Source organism: Lissotriton vulgaris, chromosome 10 (genome assembly GCF_964263255.1).
Source record: "Lissotriton vulgaris chromosome 10, aLisVul1.2, whole genome shotgun sequence".
Taxonomy (NCBI): domain Eukaryota; kingdom Metazoa; phylum Chordata; class Amphibia; order Caudata; family Salamandridae; genus Lissotriton; species Lissotriton vulgaris.
In genome coordinates, this window is record NC_141698.1 from 740,932,836 (window position 1) to 740,955,278 (window position 22,443).

The 22,443-nt window shown below is 43.4% G+C and overlaps 1 protein-coding gene across 1 annotated transcript in view; it reads right to left on the bottom strand.

The window, feature by feature from the left end:
* LOC147688735 (uncharacterized) overlaps positions 1-22,443 on the bottom strand; it is a 149,229-nt gene that overhangs the window by 37,138 nt on the left and 89,648 nt on the right. Inside the window, exon 5 of the mRNA XM_086941607.1 lies at positions 3,029-3,232. Within this exon, the coding sequence (XP_086797733.1) occupies positions 3,029-3,232 (204 nt within the window). The remainder of the gene's footprint in view (positions 1-3,028; positions 3,233-22,443) is intronic.

A 22,443-nucleotide genomic window follows, 5' to 3' on the forward strand; every position in this document is an offset into this window, starting at 1 on the left:
TAAATCGTATATTAACCTCTGCATATCTGCATGTATGATTTATGGCAGGATAATTTTCATGTGTATTTGTTTTAGAAAATGGTGTTTAACTAAAACCAGGAATCAAAAGGTTACATTTGTGTAATAAGGTAAAACTGAGGAAGACTTGAGTCCCTGCATAGAGTAGTTATAAAACGCAAATGCCTTTGTATGTCAATTTAACTGTATTATGGTAAACAACTTAAATTTGACCTTGAACCCTAGTAATAAACGTGTTACTCTGCATTTATTAGTACAGTTGCTTCTAATAACGTGTTATTGGGCCTCACTTATTTTCACTGCTGGTATTAAGGTTTGTGATCTGTAAGTAACATAGATGTCAGTAGTGAGCAATTCATTTTGAGTAATTTTAGACATAAGAGTGAAAATATTCAGTCTTTGTGAATTCTTCTTTTGACGTTTCATAAGCAGCCATCAATGGTTTTATTTTGCCCTTATGCATTACCTTGAATGTTTGAAACCTGCACACAGCAACTTGTTTGCACTACACAAGGCATTATTTCTCACCTTCTTTTGCCGACAACTGAGGCACAAGAGAGAATTGCATACAATAATTCTAAGCACTGCTAAATATTTCAACCTAAATTGATGCCTTTTCCATTAGGTTTTTACATAATAATAAAACAAAAATCATGTAAGAAAACATTGTGTTTGCCATTTCTTCCTTTGCTATCAATCCATTATCTCTACTCTTTTATAATTTGTCAAAAATACTTGATTGATTTTTATTTTACACTGTACATCATACAAACAAAAATTAACATTACACTTCCTTACTTATGTTTTTTTAAAGATTGATACAGGGAATTCCCTGTTCGATTTGAACTAAGTTGTGGACAGAAATATAACAAGACTTAGGGCCATATGTATCAAGGCCAAATGGGTTCGCAAACGCCGAAACTCGTAGAATTTCGGTGTTTGCAAACTCAAATGGTATGTATGAAAAAATGTGGGTGCAAAATAAGGAATCGCAAAATTTGCGATTCCTTATTTTGCGATTGCATTTAAGGAATCGCAAATTTAGCGCAACAGGGTGTCCTTTGGATACCCCTGCACCCTTGAAATTATTCTCAATTTGCGATTAGCAAATTGCGAATCGCAAATTGAGAATAAATTCCCATTCCTTAATTGCGAATTCACAATTTGCAAATTCGCAATTAAGGAATATCAAGAAATCGCTAAAACAATTGCGATTTTCTTGATACATACCAATTAGCGATTCTGAAATAGCGATTTCTTAAAAATCGCTACTACAGAATCGCTAATTGGTATCTTGATACATATGATACATACTGGACAATAACCTTAGAATGTTTAGGTTTAAAATAATTGAAAATAATTCTGGTGTGTTTTTGTAGTAATAGGAGTGAACTTCAAAGGTAATCAGCACCCTGAATGAAACAACATTCAATTATCAGTTAGAGAATTGGACATATTACATCAGTTGCAGCGGAGTGGCCCAAAAAGTGAACTGAAGGGTAAATTTCAAAAATGGCAAAACCTGGCAAACTTTGAGGAGTTATTTTTTAAATGCTGGTGCTATGGCAGGAGAATGTGCAAAAATGTAGAAACAATCCTTTGAAATGTTTCAGCGAGTTAACGTTTTCCCTTTTTGTGCTGAGTTATAGGTTTTATGTGTATCTTTATGCAATACCTTTGGTAAAGCTACTGTATTGGAACTTCTGGGTGCCTGATGCTTTTGACACCCTTAAGATAAGATATTACAGTTTATAAAAAAAGCTATTTAAAATAGGGGTGGGCGCTGTAGTTTATAACATTTATGACAACATGCCATTTTGAATAGTTTCTCTTTCTCTTTTTAGCCATAGTAGACAGAGCAAGATGTGGGGATGACAGTCAGGGTGATGTATTTTGTGCACATTTGCATTATTTCTTATAAGGAGGGATTATTGTAAAATTAATGAGTTGTTGTTGAAGAAAGATGCAAGCAAGGAATTACGGCTCAGAGAGTTACTGATGAGTCCATGGCAGCTACTTGGGAAGTATGGTCATTTCCCCACCCTTCTTAATACTTTGTTAATGCAAAGAGTGGCATTGTCTGAAAAAATGATTGAATATATGAATGGCTTTTCCTATGTAGTGCACACAGTGAACTTAATTACCAACACACTTTTAATTTTTGAGTGATAAGGTAAACAGTCACATGGAGATGAACATATTTGGTTACAATTATACAATATTTCAAGTGACATGAGGCCGGAATTTGAAACAAAGTCAAATGCAGTTACCAAGGGCCTGATTGCAATGTCGGTCGGACGAGCATCCGACCTCCACGTCGCAGACGGGAACTGCCCGACTATTAGTCGCCAGTCCCACCCGCAGCATTAGGATGCGACAGCCCTGTGGGTATTCGGAACATACATTCTCCTATTGCAGCGTGTGCTGCAGCAGAAAAAATTATGTTTTCAAACATCCCTGCACCATGTACCATGGGGTACCTGGCACTTGGTGCAGATATGTTTGGAGGAACTATAGGGGCCCCTCAAGCCCCATTGAGGAGGGCCGGGGGAAAGGGGGCCCTGCTAGGTGCCCCCAAAGTCACTTTCTGCTAGCATTTGTCATAGGCAGGTAGAAAGCAACATTGTAATCCCGACGGCGGAGCAGAAGCAGGCACCGCTGTCATTTTTGGTTCAGTATTCCACCTGCTGCCATGACGGGCTCTGTGAGTTTCCCACCGGCCGCCAGTATCATTATCTGGTGGTTGGACGGTAATTCATGATGTCAGGCGGAAAGCCTCCAATGAGCTGTCAGATGGCATTCCACTCAACATCATAATTAGGGCCTGAAATATTTAAAAATACCAACCGTAACAAAAAGATTCAGCAATACTGTTTTCATTATAATTCATTGATCACCATATGCAACAATTTTAAGAAAACCAAAAGGAAATATAAGAATTCAAGACTAGACTTAAATGTAATCTATTTTTAGTGTTTTTTAATGTTTCATTTCAAAATCACTACTGTACCTTGTCTGATTGCTTGACAAGCATAATGCAAAGCAACCAAGGAGGATGAACATGCAGTGTCAAGCGTAAGTGATGGTCCACTGAGGTCAAAGCAGTAAGAAATCCGGTTTGCAGCGATGCTCATTGCAGTTCCAGTTCCATTATAATGGTCTGCACCGGTTGGATTTTCATTTAACATCAATTCAAAATCTCGGTTCATGAGTCCTGTAGAGAAGAGTTACCATGTGATTTTCTAGACTATTTGCAGAAATTATGAATAACACAAGAGCTGTAAATATAATGGAGCTAACAATTGCAGTGCAGTAGTTACACCTAGGTCCTGAAGAAAGCCATGGTCATAGTAAGATCTGGATTGGCTGAAACATGTAGACCTCATTAGCGCACTTGTACATATATTCAGATCCTGCCCTCACTGTTTTTTAACCGTTGACACCCCGGTATACCGAATAAACTTACTTTCCCCTGGTAGTCAATTTTAACTCACTTTTTCCCTACACTGCACCACACACTCACCACACTACCTTATGCTTCATTGATCTTAGGTGATCCAGTTTTGGACTACATTGAAAACATCCGCGAGCTCCTCCTTTACACTAGCAAGGAGTTGTAGCTCCTTGGTTGCACTAGTGTGTAGCCAAGAGGAGATCCCCAAATGATGAAGCATGCCACTTCAGTGGGTGAAAGGAATCCGTCCTCTTAATTGAGACTCCTCCTGTGTTTATGTTTCCCTGTTGTATGTACTGCTGCAACATCTGTCTATACACTCCTCTTTGAGACCCGCAAATTGTTTGTTGTTGTCATGTTTCAAGGCCTACAGATGCATAGTGGTTGGGTCTTCCTTAGGACAAAAGTAACAGTGGGTGGTTATTTGTATCATAGGTAACTACACAAAATATCGAATTCAAACTATAGATTTACCAAAATAGCGAAGTCAAAATATCGAATGGACAGAATAAAGTGGTGAAAAATATCGAATTTAAGGTAAGTAATTTAATATCGATTTCTTTAAATATAGAAAGTCAAAATATCGAAGTATATAATATAGGTATTAAAATATATCGAATTTTTTATAATATCAAATTTTTTAAAGTGTTTTGTATGTTAGAATATGTGTGAAAAGTGTATAATTTTTTAGTAATTTATTTTAAGTAATATATGTTATGGTATTTAATTTTTGCGTAATTTAATTCTGTAGCGGGTTGTGGGTTTAAGGGGGAAATGGGGTGGGAAGTAATTTAATTATATTAAATTAAATATTCATTTCTAGAAATTACAAATTATTTTTAATTTAATTTTGCGTTTTAGTTCTGTAGCGGGTTGTGGGTTTATAGGGGAATAGGGTGGGAAGTAATTTAATTGTAATTAATTAAATATTTTAATTTATTTATTGGTATTCATTTTGAATTTATTGTTAATTTTTAATTGGTAATTAATTAATTTTTAATTGGTAATTATTTTTTATTAATTGATTAATTGATAATCATGTTAATTTTATTAATGTATTTTCCGTAGCGGGTTGTGGGTTTAAAGGGGAATAGGGTGGGAAGTAATTCAATTGTAATTAAGTAAATCATTTTTTTGTATTTATTGGTATTAATTTTTTATTTATTGTTAATTAATTGTTAATTAATTTGTATTAATAGGTAAATATTTTAATAACTAATATTTATTTGCATTTTTAATTGATTAATTATTACATAATATTAAATTGGTAATGAATTGTAATTATTTTTTATTGGTATTGATATTTATTTATGTTTATTAATATATTAAATCTTTACTTTCCCTACTGTTAAACTCACTAGCGTGGGAATAGTAATTTTTTACCCCTAGGCTATCCAACGCTTTTCTGACTGTTGAACTCTCTGGAGTGGGAATAGTAATTTTTACCCCTACGCTATCCAACGCTTTCCCTACTGTTGCACTCTCTGGAGTGGGAATAGTAATTTGTACCCCTATGCTATCCAACGCTTTCCCTACTGTTGCACTCACTCGAGTGGGAATAGTAATTTTTACCCCTGAGCTATCGAACGTTTTCCTTACTGTTGCACACACTCCTAAGGTAAAAATATTGTATATATTTTAATAATATTATGTTAATATATATATAAGTGATCAAGGCGGAGGCTTCCGCCGAAACGCTTCTGTAAGCAGCTTGTGGAAAATAAATGTAACTTGAGTTGAACTCACGGTGTCAGTGCCATCCTTGATTGTAAGGAACGCGGCTTGGTAACCAATATATATATATATATATATATATATATATATATATATATATATATATATATATATATATATGTTTTAAAAAATAAAATTGTATGTTTTATTATAACTTAAATTAATTATTTAATTATTTTAAGGTTATTTAAGTATTTTTAAGTATGTTTTAGTTAATTCTATTTATTATTTCATTAATTTTAAATTATTTTTAAGACATTTAGAAACATTCGATATTTTGACTAACTATATTTTTTAAAATGATATTTTAGATTCGATATTTTTGTACTTACCTGTTTGTACATAGGAATTCGATATTTTTGTATGCTATATTTTTTCCTCAATATTTTGGTAATTCTATATTATTGTATTCGCTATTATGTCTGTGATCCGTATCATAATGTAGTATTACGCTTGGTGTAGCAATGAGCTATCAACCACGGCGAGTAGTGAACGCTTACAAATTCTATAATTACGTGGTCTCATGAAATGGTACATGGCATCTGTGCAGGCCCACTCACGTTATGCCTGCGAACAGCAGCTAGCCAACAATGCTCTTATGTGAACTGCATTCACTTATGTGAATTGCATTCACATAAGAAATTCATTTTTGTTAAAACATTTATGGTTGTAGCTCTTTGTAAGAGGAAACTAATCAATTTGAGTTTTTACATGTACTATTGCCAACTGATGTGTCAGGACAGTAATTTACCATGGGTTGCAAACCATTTAGAAGATATCAATATCTCCCATGGGATACCCTCTTTTATTGGTTACATTATACCCAGGGTTGCCCTGCTCATATCATAAAGATTATGTTAATGGTCATGGTTGGGTATGATGAAGAGGAGGTAATGGTAGCTAGGTAATGACATAGATCCACTAAAATTGCATAGAAGCCTATTAACAAAAGCATTTTTGAGTATGGAAATAGTGCTACAGTATGACTACTCTACATGTCCTCAATTATATCACGTCTCCAGCTGGTCATCTTCCTTTACCACTGTCCTGCCTCTTATTGCATTATTGCAGAGATGCCTGCACACATAGGGGTACGTTTTTGCAGTGAATGTGGAAGACAATGTTGGAGACAATGGAGAATAGTTACTATTTAATTGGTTTGATTGAGGGAAATATGGGGGGGGGCTTAAGAAAGGTAAAGCAGATATCCAAACACACCCACACAAGATTAAAAAAATTGCTATTCACAAAAGTCACACTTAAATCTGCTATTGTATTTCTACTGACAAAAAAGGCTTACATAGTCTTAAAACAATCCTTGCAGTAAGTCAAGCACCATATATAGCTGGTCATTGGTACTGCAACGCACTCCCACAGAAATCAATGGATGCAAGGAATAATACTTATGCCACACAGGAAAAACTAGGAGAACACAAATGCATTTTTTAAATTACTTAATACATTTTCTTATTAAATCTTAACTTTTGAATGTCAGTCATTCTGTCAGTCAGTCAAATACTTGTATTCTGCTAAAAGCCATAAAAAGATAAAACATCAACAACAGACACAAATACATGCATTCCAATAAGCGGTACAAAATGACAAGATTTAAAATATGCATTATTTAAAAAATCAGGAATTAATTTCAAATCTCACAAAACGTAATCACCTTATACTGCACAACTTTTGCATGTATTTAATTTAAGTCTGAAAATAAACTCAACATTATTTTAGCTTCAAATTCTATAAAACACATATTCCAACAAGGCTTAAAGTGTATGCACATCTGCTCCTGGTTGGGTAGGGGAGAATTTAAAGTCTTGGCTCCCCTACACTTATCAACAGGTGCAATTCATTATAGCATCAGCAAATCACTCACAGGCTGCCCATGTTGGTGAATATTACTAATACCCTTTCCCTCATTTTGAGGATACATTATTAAGGAGGAAAGAGACGATTTACATGTGGGCCGGGTCAGAATCTCAATTACGCTGGGGTAATCAGAGTAATGTTGGTAATTCTGCAGCACTCTTTGATGCAGAATTACTGATGATGAAATAACACCAACTTGCATGTTTAAAATTAATTTGGGGGGAGAAAATCATACTGCGAGCGCCCATATAGTAAGCGCCTGCATGCACTGATGTTTATGTTCTGTTGCATTTGATGCTAATTTCTTAGCGCAAAATGCATCCTCGTGTCTAATTAGTGCTAAATGCTGGTTGTAAGCTAGAGGAAAATTCTACCACAAGCCACAAATTTAGCAAGCACAAGCAGCTGCTCACATTTGCTATTCCTGCTCTGTTGCATTTTGTGAGCTTTCTTAGATCTATAGGCATCCCTGCATCCATTTTCAACAAAGGTGGGCATTTTTCTGCTAAAAAAATAGTACTAAATGCATAATAATTTTTTTTGCGTATTTCTGTGAAATCTCACAGAACTTATTGGCAATTCTGCCTGATTGGCTAATCACGTTGTTTGTGAAAGGTACTGACGTACATAACTGCCGAAGTGCACCAATTTATCACCCTCAAAGTTGGAAGTATCCTGCTCTGGCTATTTCTGACAGATCACTTTTTCTGGAATCAGTGGGTGTTAGAGGATGTGTATGACGGAGAAGTGTGTGAATTCTGCCTATATGTGAAGAGTGGCTGAAGGAAAGAGTGGCATGAATCGTGGTACAAGAACAAGTTGTGAGCAAGGTGTGTTGAGTTATTACCTGGCTTTAGGTTGCAGTTCTGTGGAACAAGCTGGCCATAAAGGAGGTCAAGGCGCATAAACATTTGCCACCGCTAACCTGGAGAACTTATTCACCCACTTCCTCTCATCTTGCCACATTTTCTTGAGGTCTCCCACAGTGCATTCCTCCACCACCAATACATTGACATAGTCTATCAACTCTGCCACATGGCTTCCGTCGCCACTTCACTGAAGCTGCATGGAGACATATCAATTAGTACCTTGTAGCGATCAACTACAAAGGTAACTATAAGGCCCGGCTCCCACTTAGTGAAGATCCTCTTCTGTTGGACTGGGGCAAGCTGCATTTTGGGGTTTGGGAGTGTTGTGTGGCATTCTGTTAGTGAGGCAGTCCAAGGGAAATAGGGGAGGAACTAGATTGTAATGTATGTTTATGCGATCCCAGGGTTAACATATGTCAAGCGTGTGACATTTTTATAACATGTATAGTGGTTCCCTATTACCATCTATTCCAAGAAATCTGCTGTAAGAAAATTGATTATTAGTTAGGGAGAATGTGAGTCCTTTAAAACTAATAAGTAGACAGTCTTGTCAGGTTCAACATAAAGGTTCAATAAATAAATCTGGACTCTACACCTGATAGCTATGGCACAGAGCAAACAGGCTTACCTTAAGGAAAAGTGTGCAAATTATTTAGCAGTAACAACACAATTAAAAACTCCAAACACAACAGAATAAAAATACCACAACCACTTTCGAAAAACAGAGACATACATTTTTTAAATTCACTGACGGGAACTAGAAATATGACTTTTTAAGTTTCAAGCAAAAAGTGTCAAGAAAAATTAAAGCAGCAATCCAAAGTCACTGTTTATGGCTGACTGGGACGTAGGTGCAATTTCAGGCCCATTGCAATGGAGCAGAGGTCAGATACATCAAGCTGGTCATTCCAGTCAAAGTTTTGACCTTTTGAAAAAGTATTTTTTATGGAAGTAGAAATCATCTAGCTGTACAAGAAGGCTGCATTCACCAAAGTCCTCTTGTAGTAGGTTAGCTGTTGGACGAGGTTCCGCTGAAGCCACTGGTTTTGGCGAGAAAAACTTTGAGTTGTAAAATGTACATTTCAAGCCTGCCAAAGTCCCCTCATAAGTAGAGGCCACTAGCAAAAACTAGTCTAGAGTCAGTAGCAACTGATGACTCCAGGAAAAGTGCTGCTTGTAGCTTTCTGTGTCCCTATAGTCACACAGGAGTTTAGCCAAATGACCCTTGAAGTCCACGTATCACCTCTAGGTAGTAGTGGAAACAGGTTCTACACTTCAGGTCTCCACACAGTCCAAGGTCAGCAGGTCCAGTCCTCTCCTGTTCATCCACAGGTCCAGATGTGTTCTGTGGAGTGCCACTATTGTACAACTCACTTGCCAGTGAGTGGTGGTGAACACTGGCTACTCCCTAACCAATGAGAAAAAAGTTCCCAAGAGCATACATTCTCACTTTAGCAGCAAATCATGTTTGACTTATTGCAAACCATTCTTAAGTGCACTAGTGTCAGAATTCCAACAAGACTGAGCCTTTCTGCCTCTAGAGGAGGCTGGTGGGCCAGCTATAGGTATGTCTAAGGAAGTTAGCAGTCCCTCCTATTCAACCACACCAAACGAGTTCTGGAACCACAGTCCCCTTCCAATTCAATAAAATCCCTTTTTCAAGGTCTCAATTTAAAGTTAACTATGAAAGGGCAGGCCACACCCTTGTATCTTTCAAGTTAATTACATTCCTGAGCCCTTCCCAATTGCCCTTCCTGAGCTGAGATGAATCACATTCCTCATACCCAAGTCTTCTTGCCAAAAGGCCTAAGCCATTGTCTCTGGTCTGTTAGCAGTTTTCACAGTTCATCAAGGGAAAGCACTGACAGGGTTATGGCTGTTGCAGGCAGGCTAAAGGCAAAGCTAATTAGTCTATAAAAGCTTTGAGGCAGAAAAAATACAACTTTTTAAAGTTACTTTTCATGTAAATTTATTTTTAAAATCCCACTTCAGCATGGAATTGGAATTTTAATAAATATTGATAAAAGCAGTTAAATGATTTATTTCTATACCTTATCCCAAACCAAAGTTATAAAACAGTTTTTAATGTCACTTTAGTATTCCTCTTTGGATCAGCTACCAACCTGAACAGTGAAATTAGCTTGTTGGGGTTCACCACTGTAGGAACATGCCAACATGAAATTCTCACTTGTTATGCTTTTAACTACTAGGAACACTAACTCATGGGCTACAAGGCCTAGTTAAGGGTGTTCAATTTAAAATGTAAAAGTAGGCCTCAAGCATGGCCTAGGGATGCATGGTGTCAGATACTTGATTGCCGAGCTCTGGTGGCGGCAGCCCACAAACGCAACATCCTGCCCCCCAGTGGGCACAGCCTGGGGAAACGGAGGTCCAGGGGCCCAAGGAGTTGTACTGGAACCGGTTTGTGACAACAGCCACTGGAATGCAGAGAGATTGCAAGTGGAACGGTCCGCAGAGAGACAGCTGACATCTTGCCACATCGAGATGGACCTGAAGGGACTCCTATAATGGTAGAGGGATCGTTGACATAATATTGATGCATACAATATCGAAACACAAAAATATCAGAAATTAAATATTGATAATAAAAGTATCGACTTTCCTATATGTAACTAGTAAAACCACTAATATAAAGAATGCAAATATCATTGTTAAAAATATAGATATTTACCTAAATCATCGGTAACTTTCAATAAAAATACAATATGTCAAAAATATCGAGAGACACAATATTTACTACAATATTATCGCCAAAATAATTAAATAATCATTGATAAATTTATAAAAAATAAACATTTAAACATGTAAAACATGTCAAAACATGTGATAAAATGTTGAGAATTATAAAGTATAAATTAAATAACAGTTACAAATATATATAATTATTTAATATATGCTGAAAAATGTATAAAATCTATCTTGAATTTATGTATATAAAACTATTTAGGAAGTCTTTGAAAACTGCTAAACAATAGAAAATGAAAGTTGAAAATGTATACCATTCAGTTATAAATTACGCGTTTGTAATAATAAAATATAAAAAAATGTTTTATTTACTTTATATAACTCTTTCTTTTTAAGATAAATATATATGATCAAAAATATAAAAATATACCATACATGAACTTTAAAACATTAATAAAATATCTGATTTAATTAATTATAATATTGGCTACAAACATAGAACTAACTATTTTTTTATTATTTTTCTAATCATCAACAATACTAATAAAATAACAAAAAGTATATCTACTACATACTAATAAAATCGAAATAAAAGTTTTAAGAATAAAAGTATAAAATTAAATAATCACACTCCAACATAAATCATTGAAAAAAATGTTATGCACTAAAGGGATGACATTTACTATTCCTACTCCAATCGACACCAAATTGAGGAAAGCGTTGGACACTCAAGGGGTGACATTTGCTATTCAATTCAATTCACCTTTATTTTGGCTCAAATGGCCATAAAAGCACATGAAAACATTTTCCAAAATAAAACATAAATAGTTAAATACATAAATGTTGTTAAAATGCAGTTAATTAGAATTCTGAAGGTTATAAAATGACACATTTTACATAATTAAAAAACTATTGGTTAGTGTGCACACTATAGTGAAAGATGTAGGAAGATAATAGTAGAGTCAAGTATTAGGATCCAAAACTAAGCATTGAAAGTACAATATATCACAATACTACATCAATCAGGGGTGGGTTTCCAGTTCCCGTGGAGAAATGTGCCCTAGTTTTTCACATGGCCAGTAGATAACATATTAGTGTAAAAAACTAATGGCTTACTAAGATCAGTTCTTGGTATCCTTAGTCTCCTCGGGGGCACCACAAGACATGCAGCGCCTCTCATCCTAACTGGATACCAGTTTTCTCCAAGAGAGATCAAACAAACGGATCCAGGAAATTTTACTAGATCCTGCAAGGTTGAGAATCTCAACTAAGCCTCCCGATACTGGTGGAGATCTGGGGTAGTCCAAAGCATCTTCCAGTACAAGATTTGACGTATACCAGTTTTAACAGATTAGGGTCTCATCCCTAGGTCAAGTCTAAGGGGAAGGAACGGGGTACTAATAGGAACACCTACCAGTTGTCTGATGAATTGATTTTCAACTAAATCAAGTGTGGTCGCATCCACATGGCTATTTATTAAACAAAAGGAATCCACTTAAGGAAGGGTTTCCCTACTTTGGTTGGGAACACCCTGTGTTGTAAAATACCCCTCACACACCAAAAGGACCCTTGGTGTCATGCTTCATCATCGGGGTCTTCGCACCCCTCTACGGGATGCGGCGTGCTGCGACCAGTGACTACGCGGGAGCACTCAGGACTATGCGTGGTGTATGTGAAGGAATATTATGTGCGTGAGTGGTGAGATTTAAATGGCGAGTGAAGTTTAAAAAGGGCCTGGCTCGTGGGGTAAAAAAAATGTAATCTGCCCCCGGGCTGGCACTATTAAAAACGTGCAGTAAACGGAGGTATAATGTGCAAGACTATGTGCACTACCTCCCTTGTGTGTGTGTCGACATGTTTCGGAGACTGAGCTCCTTCTTCAGGACAGGGTACACAAATCCCCACCTTACTCATGTATCTTTACTTAAAACATGAAGTTATTTACAAAAGTGAAAATTAGTGCAGGACATGATATGTACCTACAGGCTGATATGGAAGTCGCTGATTTCGACTGTTATGAATCACTTCCAATGCCTCATGAGCCTCTGGAACGTAGGGGAATGCGTGCAGATTCGCTACGAAGGTCTAGGAGACACTGCTGCCTGACTGCCCCATACGCGGCTCCGCTGAGGCAGTCAGGCAGCAGTGTCTCCTAGACCTTCGTAGCGAATCTGCACACATTCCCCTATGTTCCAGAGGCTCAAGTGATTCATAACAGTCGAAATCAGCGACTTCCATATCAGCCTGTAGGTACATATCATGTCCTGCACTAATTTTCACTTTTGTAAATAACTTCATGTTTCCCATTCTTTTTTTAGTATCAACAAGGGTCTTTTTATGGACATGCCTGATCTCCTTCATCAAGAAGCTGTCTTGCTCCTTTATTGCCTTGACCAGTTTGGACATGTGTCTCTGCAGGTTTTGTTGTACCAGGTCGGCGGTTGCTTCCTCTCAACAGTTCAACTGGTTTCAACAAACAATAGGGCCCTTAGCCTCCTTACACAAGGCAATTTGGATCTCAGAAATGGCAAACAGTGACTTTTCCGAACCCTTCAGAAAAAGTAGCACAAGACCCACCATCCCTTCAGCCAGAATACAGAAAATCTTACTTACGGCGTCTTGCGAGGTTTCCAAGCTACACCATTTAACCTAACATCTATTGCTAGTGACCCTCAATCTTCTGTCCAGTAGCTCTCTACAGTGGTCAGCATGTTCAACTAGGTTTAAATTCAGTGTAAGGACTAAAGCATTGTGGTCACTTTCTTGTCAAGGCACTACTTGCATGTCTACAAGGTGTAGCAGGAGTTGAAGGCCCAAAGAATATAATCAATCAGGCTGGTGGAGTTTGGGCTATTACATTTATGAGCCCCTAGATGATCTGAACTGGTTCTGCCATTACAGGCTCTCAAACTGTCATTTAAGGTAAGGGCTTTGAAATTTATTGCCGTCGGAGACCATTTTCCCAGCGGAGATATTTCAAGGGCTGGGATTGACCATAAGTCATCCTCTTCCACTGAAAGGGACAGGATATAGAGACCCAAAGGCACGAACTGACAATTAAGGTTACCCCTCACAGTTATTCTTGTGTCTGGTGACTGGAGTGATATATGTGCATTCAGTTGGTTAAGAACCATTGTTTACTGGTCTCTTCCAGACAATCAACAGTACACATGGTATGTTAGGTAGGTTTTACCCTGTGGTACCTTAAACCATATACACAGTACATCATCAGAGTCAACCATGATTTATTTTATCATGTCTGTCACTGTAGTCTTAACCCAAGTCGTGAGGCCCCAGAAGTCCGGCCCTTGCCTGCTGTGCTGGCGATCTTGGTATATTTCGCTTAGCCAACATGGAAGTGGGTTGTAGAGACCATGTCTCTTGAAAGAGGCACATATTATACTCCACATTCCAGGAGATAAATTGGACCTTCCCAGGGACACCTGGAACAGCACTGATTGGATATGTTGGAAGATTCTCTGGCTGACCTTCAGGGCAATTGGGGACATGGAGCAACCTATTGTGAACTATGATGGGAGACACTCAGCTTTCCATTACCTCATTGGCCGGAATAATTCCACAGCCTCCAGGTCACTCAGGACGGAGTACCTATTAAAAAAAAGCAACATAACCTTGTGCTGCCATGGGGCATTGGCATTTTGCTGGAAGGAGGAGAGGTGGCTTTCAAAAACATCCAAGAGATGGAGCAATTACTTTTGTTTCAGTAACGTTGTGAAGTGCTTTATTGCTCAGGATAATATGTACACATGCAGACCTACGGAAATTTAAAACAACACAGTCCCCTTCAATGTCTTTCTTAGATTGCGCCACCAATCCCACCCTTCTGGCTATTTGTAGTACCCTCAGGTTGTATTTATATGTTCCGTTTCTCTTCTGCATATAGCTGCTCAGCCAGTGTGAGTGTTCCGGTTAGAATGTTGGTGTGAGTGACATGAGTGGAATGCTTGGGGGCCTGGTGTATGAGTGTTGGCAGTTGAGGATGGGCTGAGCAGCTAGGAGGCTGCTCCTGGTGGGGCTGCTTGTTCCAGACTTATACTTCCTGTAATCCTATTTATGACTCAATAAACCTTCTACATAACTCTACTACATCTGCCTCAGCTACATCATTAAATGTATGTATGGACCAAGATACTACATATTATGGCGACGATCTGGAGCTAATCTCACGCACTAAAGGTAGTCTGATGCCAACTAAGATGTGGAGTACAGCAAGACTATGTGTAGGAAACGACCTACTACATGTACCAATGAAGAGCAACTGGAGCAACAAGAATCAAGTAACTAAGCGAAAAGAAACTGGTCAAGCATGCCTTGCAGCCCCACCAGTGTCCACTACACCGGACAGCCAGCCAAGGCGTTCTCTGCCTTCATCTCATCATGTTTAATACCAGTAAATAGGATTACAAGCCTGCTTACACTTTGAAGAAGAAACTAAGCCACAAAAAAAGTCTGCAGTGTCTCAAAAACGTTTACTGTGCCTCCACCAACGTATGTTATGCAGCAAGAAACAAGGTAATCTGTGGCTGCCAGTGTTTATGTCTCCAGTGAGAAGTGTGCTGTTTCAGTTTTACATAGGACGTTTTCATCTTCATCATTAATCACTTTATGCAGTTCAAGTCTTCTGTTGCCATCGGTATTTTTTTTTTTTTATTAAAGACCTTTATTAGCAACAATACCAGCGTCATTACAAATACAATAGCAAGCATACAGTTCGTGGCTACCGGATCCAAACAAGTCCGCAGGCAAAGATGTTACACAGCCATGATTGCCGGCATCCCGGGGGCCCGGCGGCGATATTTAGTGGACTCAACTCAGCCGTAGTGATGTAAGCTTCCCCATCAAGGCAGCACTCATCGCAGCACGACTACTGATTATTCATTAACAACAACTCAAAGGGAAGGTCTCGCATGTGCAAGGTCAATAGTAGAACTAGAACGCCCATAAATCAACCCTAACCCCAACCCCCAACTCTACCCACCCACCCCAGTGTGTTCCGTGGAATGCCCAGTCAGTCCGATTCAGAGTAAACTTGTCATGTAAACGTGTCGTGTAAAAACCATGTCCCGTGCTACTTCCCAACCCATGTCTCCAATGGTCAAACCCTCTGGTGACCCCCCCACTAAGCCCTCGCACGTAGGTGACTACTTGTGTGTCTCAGCGCCCTCCCTAGCAACCTCCCCACTTTCCTACCCGTAGGGGAACCCCCCGTCCGCCCAGCCCCTTATTCCGAAACTTGGTCCTGGAGATCCTCCACCTCAGATGTGTCAGAATCGCCTTCCTCCCCCTTCCGTAAGTACTCCTTATAGAGGTCCCAGAAGTTTTTTGGCCTACTTCTAGGTGGCAACAGTTCACTGTATAGCTCAGTTTGGGTACAGCAAAAGCGCAGATCCCTCTTCCACCTCGCCACAGTGGGCAGCGGTCCGCGCATCCAGCAGGACGCAACCACTCTCCTGGCGAGCAACAACGCCATATCAGCTAGTCGGCGAAGTGATGGTGGGAGCGGCTTAGAAAAGCCCAGCAAAGCCAGCATCGGTGTCTTGGGGAGCGTTTCTTCTAGCATTTGATCAAGTTCCGCAAACACCGCATTCCAGAATGCCTGCACACCGGGGCAAAGCCACGCCACGTGGAAGAAGTCGGCAACCTGGGCGCGGCAGCGCTCACATTCCGCCGAGGGCCGTAGGCCATAGCGGTGCAGTCTCTCTGGGGTATAGTACACCCTCTGGAGGAACTTAAAGTGCACCAGCCTGTGCCTGCCATTGAGTGAGATCTTGCGGGTGCTGGAGCAGCAATATCTCCACATGGCATCATCTATGGGTGATTGCAGATCCCCCTGCCATGCCTCTCTGGCTTTAGACTGCGTTAGTTTCTGGTGTGTTACGCCTAACTTGTTGACCGACGAGAGCAGTTTAGCCGGGGACTTAGTTTTAATGATATAGGACAGCTCTGGGATCTCCTCAGGTTCTTCCATAGTCGGGCCCATCTCGTCTCGGTAAGCCGATCGCAGTCTGTGGAACTGAAACTGTTGAAGCAGTGTGGGGCTCGCAGTCCTCAGAGCTAGCTGTCCCCAAGTTTTAAGTGTGCCCTCCTCGAACAGATCCTCCATCCTCTCCAGGCCCAAAGAGCGAAGGGACTCTGCAACGCCCTTCTCTCTCAGGGGGCTCAACCACAGCGCCCATTCAATCGGCATCAGGGGTGAATACAATCGATCGCAATCACGGGCACGCACCAGTGCATGCCATGCGTGGTTAGTCGCCTTAAGGGAGTCAAGGCGCCCGACCGATCGGTCAAGTGGAAGACTAATCGTTGCTGGCAGAGGGAGTGGGTCTGCAAACAGCCGCTCCAGGAGCAAGTGCGGTGTACGCGCCTCTCCGTGAACCCAGGAGTGCAAGTGGGTAGCCTGTGCCACGCGATAGTATTGTTCCATGTCAGGGGCCCCCAGGCCCCCCATTTCGCAGGGGAGAATGAGGGTCGTCCACCGTATCCTGGGCTGTTTGCCAGCCCATGCCAGCCGAATGAGAACCTGCGTGAGTTGTTTAAAGAAGGCCCTCGAGAGCACCACTGGTAGATTCGTGAATAAGAACAGAAACCGGGGTAGGACAATCATCTTCATTATAGCTATTCTGCCCAATAAGGACAGTGGGAGCCTGCACCAAGCGTCCACATCCTCCACCAGTTTGGCGAAGGCCACGCCATAGTTATCACGGACAAGAATTTCCGGGTCGGTGTGTAAGTGGATGCCCAGGTATCTCACCGAGTCCGTCGTCCACTTTAGTGGGTACTCCATAGGGAAGGGCTGCGTCACAGGTGTGAGGGGAAATGCGATGGACTTGTCCCAGTTCACACGTAGTCCTGAGAGCGAGCCGAAGCGGACCACCTCTCTGAGGACTGATGTCAGGTTAGCCTCAGGGTCACGGACATATAGTAAGGTGTCGTCTGCGTACGTAGATATGCCTATCTTATAGCAGGGGAAGCTGATCCCCTCCAAGCTGTGGTACTCCCTGATGGCACAAGCAAGCGGTTCCGCCACCAGCGCATAAAGGAGAGGCGATAGGGGGCAGCCTTGCCGCGTTCCTCGGCCGATATGGATTGGTGCCGACACCCTGTCTCCCAATTTCAGTCTAGCCGACGGTCGGTGATACAGCGCACCCACCCTTTGCAGAAATGGTTCCCCCAGACCCAGCTTCCGAAGCACCCGGACCATGAACGGCCATTCGACAGAGTCGAATGCCTTTTCCATATCCAGGAAAATCGCCAGTGCTCTATTCTCCTGCCGCACATGTTGCATGGTACCCAGGACTGTGCGTATATTGTACGTCAGATTTCTACACGGTACGAACCCAGACTGCTCAGGCGCAACCAGTTCCGGGACTAGGAGGGCTAGGCGATTGGCCAGTACTTTCGCGTATATTTTAGCGTCCACATTTAGCAGACTGAGGGGCCTGTAGGAACTGCACATGTTCAGTGGCTTCCCCGGCTTCGGGATTGTGACAAGCAGTGCCTCCCGCATAGTGAGGGGCATTTCCCCATCCTCACAAATCTCATCGAAGAGAGTGATCAAATGGGGAAGTAAGATCCCAGCATAGGCTTTATAGAAGCCCACCGTGAGCCCGTCAGAACCCGGAGCACTGCCCGCCCTCATGCCCGCCAAGGCTTCCAGTATTTCGTCCTCATGAAAGGGGGCCATAAGGAACTCTCTGTCGGAATTCCGCAAAAATGGCATAGCTATATGCCCTAGGTAGTCGTCTATGGCATCCTCCACGCCCAGGGACCTGGACTGATAGAGGTCCGCATAATATCGACGGAAAGTGGCTAGGATTTGCTCCTCATCCGTGACCACGTCTCCCTCGGGGGTGGTCAGTTCTTCTACTACCAGCGGTTTGCGTGAATTCCGTACCATGCGGGCCAGAAGTGCACCCGGCCTATCCCCTTCACCGTAGGCGCGAGCCGTAGCATATTTCCCCATAAAGAGGACCTCCCTATCCGCCAGCTCCTGGTATTCTGTTAACAGAGGAGCGAATCTCGAGTCAGCATCGGGGCCAGGGTCTCTGAGCAGTTTATCCTCCAAGTCCGCTAGTGTGGCCTCCATCGCGGTCAACTCCCTCCTAATAGAGCGCAGTGTACTGGAGTGTTTGGACATAGCCATGCCTCTGGTGAAGACCTTAAACGACTCCCAGACCGTAGAGAAGTGATCTACTGAGCCCAGATTCGCAGCAAAGAACCCCTCAATATCCTCCGCCAGTTCACCCCTGAACGCTTCGTCTAGCAGGGCAAAGGGGGGGAACCTCCAGGTAAATGCTGGGACACCTCTCCTGGTAGTGGTGATATGTAACATCACTGGAGAGTGGTCAGAGAGGGTGCGTGGCAGCACCTCGCATTTGCCGATACTCCGCTGGACCGAAGACGACGCCAACCAGTAGTCAATACGAGTGTGGACATTATGGAAGGCCGAGTAGTGGGTGAAGCCACCTAGCGTGGGGTGCTTCTCCCTCCAGACATCGACCAAGTCTAGTTTGAGCATTTCGGCTTTCATATAGGCGGCTGAGGCCACCGGCCTTCGGGCTGGTCCTGAGGAACGGTCTTTCTCGGGGTCAAAAATAAAGTTAAAGTCACCTCCCCATAACAACCCAGGTTGAGTGTGCTTCCTACATAGTGCAGACAGGGCTGCATAGAATTCAGAGTTGTCATAGTTAGGGCCGTAAACATTAACAAGCATGAGATCAAGCCCCTTGCCTACACATCTGGCCAGGACATACCGCCCCCCAGTATCTATCTCCACCGGAGCCAGTTTCAGTTGTGAGGACGGGTTAACCCAGGTCAGCACCCCTCTAGAGTGTGTCGTAAAGCCAGACGCCACTATGTGTCCCGCCAACCCTCGTGTCTGTAGCATCCTGCTATGAATGGGTAGGTGAGTTTCCTGCAACAGGGCTATGTCCACCTTATGACGATGTAGGTAACTAATGACCTTCCTCAGTTTGCGGTGATCATTTAGGCCCCGGACATTCCACGTCAGCAGTTTGAGAGTGTGCGGGGCATGCATGCGATCAATCAGGGCGGCATTTGACATTGCAAAGTCAACTGTTCAATCATTAGACCACGGGCAGCATGGGTAGTCTTTCCCACCATAATGGCAGCCACCAAAGGCATCCGATAAGCAGCAACACACAGCGTTACACATTGCGTCCCCCCGAACCATGTACACTCCTTGTCATGAGCAGTTCCACAACTCTGAACCCACAAAAACCCTCCCCTGACACCACCCACAGACATCCCACACAACAGACCCAACAGGCGAACCAGAGAACAGCCACCCACCCACCCACAGCCGACCATCCCCAACCCGGTCAGACAGGACTCATCCCCACCCGCCATCCCCCCCTACTCAACAATGAACTCTACTGAACCCCAAGTAGCCCCCGAGGGAGCTAAAGGCCAAAAGCGCAGGGGCAGAGGAGTCTAGCCAGCCAACGACTCAGCAGGGAGACCAGAGCTAGTAACCACACGCGTGCTCCCATCCCGCCCCCCGCCCGGTGGCTTCGAGCCCTGCCAGCTCCAGTTTTCGCAGATTGTTGAGTCCAGACCCTTATGTGAAGCGGACAACCCCGCAGCTAACCCCCAGCCAACCAGGCAGCCCCCCATCCAGACCACAGCGCAGATAAACCATCCCAGTAAGAACCAGGCAGATCTCACCCCAAAGTCACATCTCCACGGGACCGCATTGACTGAGCGCCATTCCCAGCTCCACACGGCGCTTTCAGTTCAGCAGCAACGCGCTCGTGTCCGGCTACTCCTGTTCGTCCAAGTGGGATGTGGCATCCAAGTCCTCTCGCTGACTCCTCTGGCTATTGCGGTTGTCCTTCTCCCATTCCTTTAAGGATTTCTTAAGTTCAGCGGGGTCGGTGAAGAAGTGGGAGTGACCCTGCCTGTTGATGCGAAGCCTCGCAGGATACAGCATGGCGTAGTCGAGGCCTAGGTCTTTCAGCTGCTTCTTGTAGGGGGCAAATCGCTTTCTTTCTTCCTGTACTCTCGCCGTGAAGTCTGGGAATAGTGAGATGTTCATGCCCTCGAACTGAAGCTTCCCCTTTTCCCTGGCCAGACGCAGCGCCAAGTCCCTGTCCCGGTAATTTAATAGTTTCGCTATTATTGGTCGCGGGGGGAGGCCCGGTTGTGGTTTCGGCCCCAGAGTGCGGTGGGCCCTCTCAATAATGAACATAGGGGAGAAGACATCTTCCCCCAACAGAGTCTGAAGGAGCTTCTCCACAAACAGCTCCATTTTACCGGTGCTTGTGGATTCCGCCACTCCCGTAATGCGTAGATTGGAGCGTCTCGAGCGCGCCTCCAAATCCTCCGTCTTATCTTGTATTACCTGGAGCAGTCGGCCAAACTGTCTGCGGTCCTTATCCCACTCCGTTTGCGCCTCTTCCGCCTCCGTAAGTCGTCTCTCCGCCATGTCCAGCCTCTCCGCATGCTTGTCCACCCTCTCGGACATGCGGTCCATCCGGTACGTCAGCGCATCGATTTTGGTGCTGATCTCTGCCATGCTGCCTTGTAGGCCTTTTTCCATGCTCCCCAGCATGTCCCGGATCTCCGAGCACAGAGAGTTCTCAGATGTTGCCGGGCGTGGAGGGGTGGTTTGTGCTGTCCCCTCGGCCCCCTTCGCCTTCCTCTGGTCGAAAGAGAGCTTGGGCTGCGATCTGTCCCCCTTCCCCATGGTATTTCTGGTGGACATACAGCCGTCTGGCCAGAGGTGTGAGGTCCACTACACGTGATCACTGGTCAAGCTCTGCGGTGGGCGAAGCGTCGGGGGACCCCCACGACCAGGGTGGTATTCAGCAGGACCGGTGCCCAAGATGGCGGTCGCACGTACCGGAATGCAGAGTTCAGCCGCTGCGTGGGCCTCACCCCCGTACTGCGCCCCTTGCGAACTGCTCCTCCAGCGGGTGGCCGAACTGCTCCGGTTCTCGGGAGTGAGCCACTCACCGCCCCTCCAATGGCCCTTCACAACGCGGTGGTAGCGAGCTGTGCGTCCCGCCTTCGGGGGTGCCCGGCTCTTCAGGGTCTTTCCCACAGCCAATGTGCGCTCCGCACTCCGTGTGCCCCCCCACACCGTGGACACCGGGTAGGGGCCGGACCTCGTTGTTGCCTCCAGCGCCGGCCGTGCGTGCGCCGACCAACCAGTTGTCTTTGCAGGCGGCCGGGACCGCCTCGATCACTCACGCCGCACGTACTGCGACGTAACCCGGGCAGCCCTGCAATGTAGGTCGGGGATCGCGGCCTGGGCTGTTGCTGCTCTGTCCTCTTCGGCGCCAAGTCTCGCCGCACCCGTTTTCCGCCGGACAAAGGGGTCGCCGTCCTACCGGAGCTTTGTGCTGAGGTCCGCCGCTGTTTTGAACGCCAGCAGGGTAGTTTAGGATGAATTTGCAGGAGTTTGGCGGGTTATCGGCGAGGAGCTCCGCGCTCGCGCGTCTTACATGACCGCCAGCTAGCTCCGCCCCCATTGCCATCGGTATTGGATGTGTGATATTTTCTATTAGCGCTGCACTAACGCGGCATCTGTGTGATGAGTACATGAACCATCATCATCTTTATTGAAATTGTCCACATCGAACTGCGTTTTGAAGGAAGTGATACCCCTGGTGAGCTCTGGGGTCTGTGTGAGTTTGGAAATAGATGTGCGACATCGTTTATCTGTTTGCTGCCGGTTTTAATATCTATTTTCAAGTCTCTCTGCCGGATGAAGATGTCACTTTCATTGTGGGTACAGAGATATTT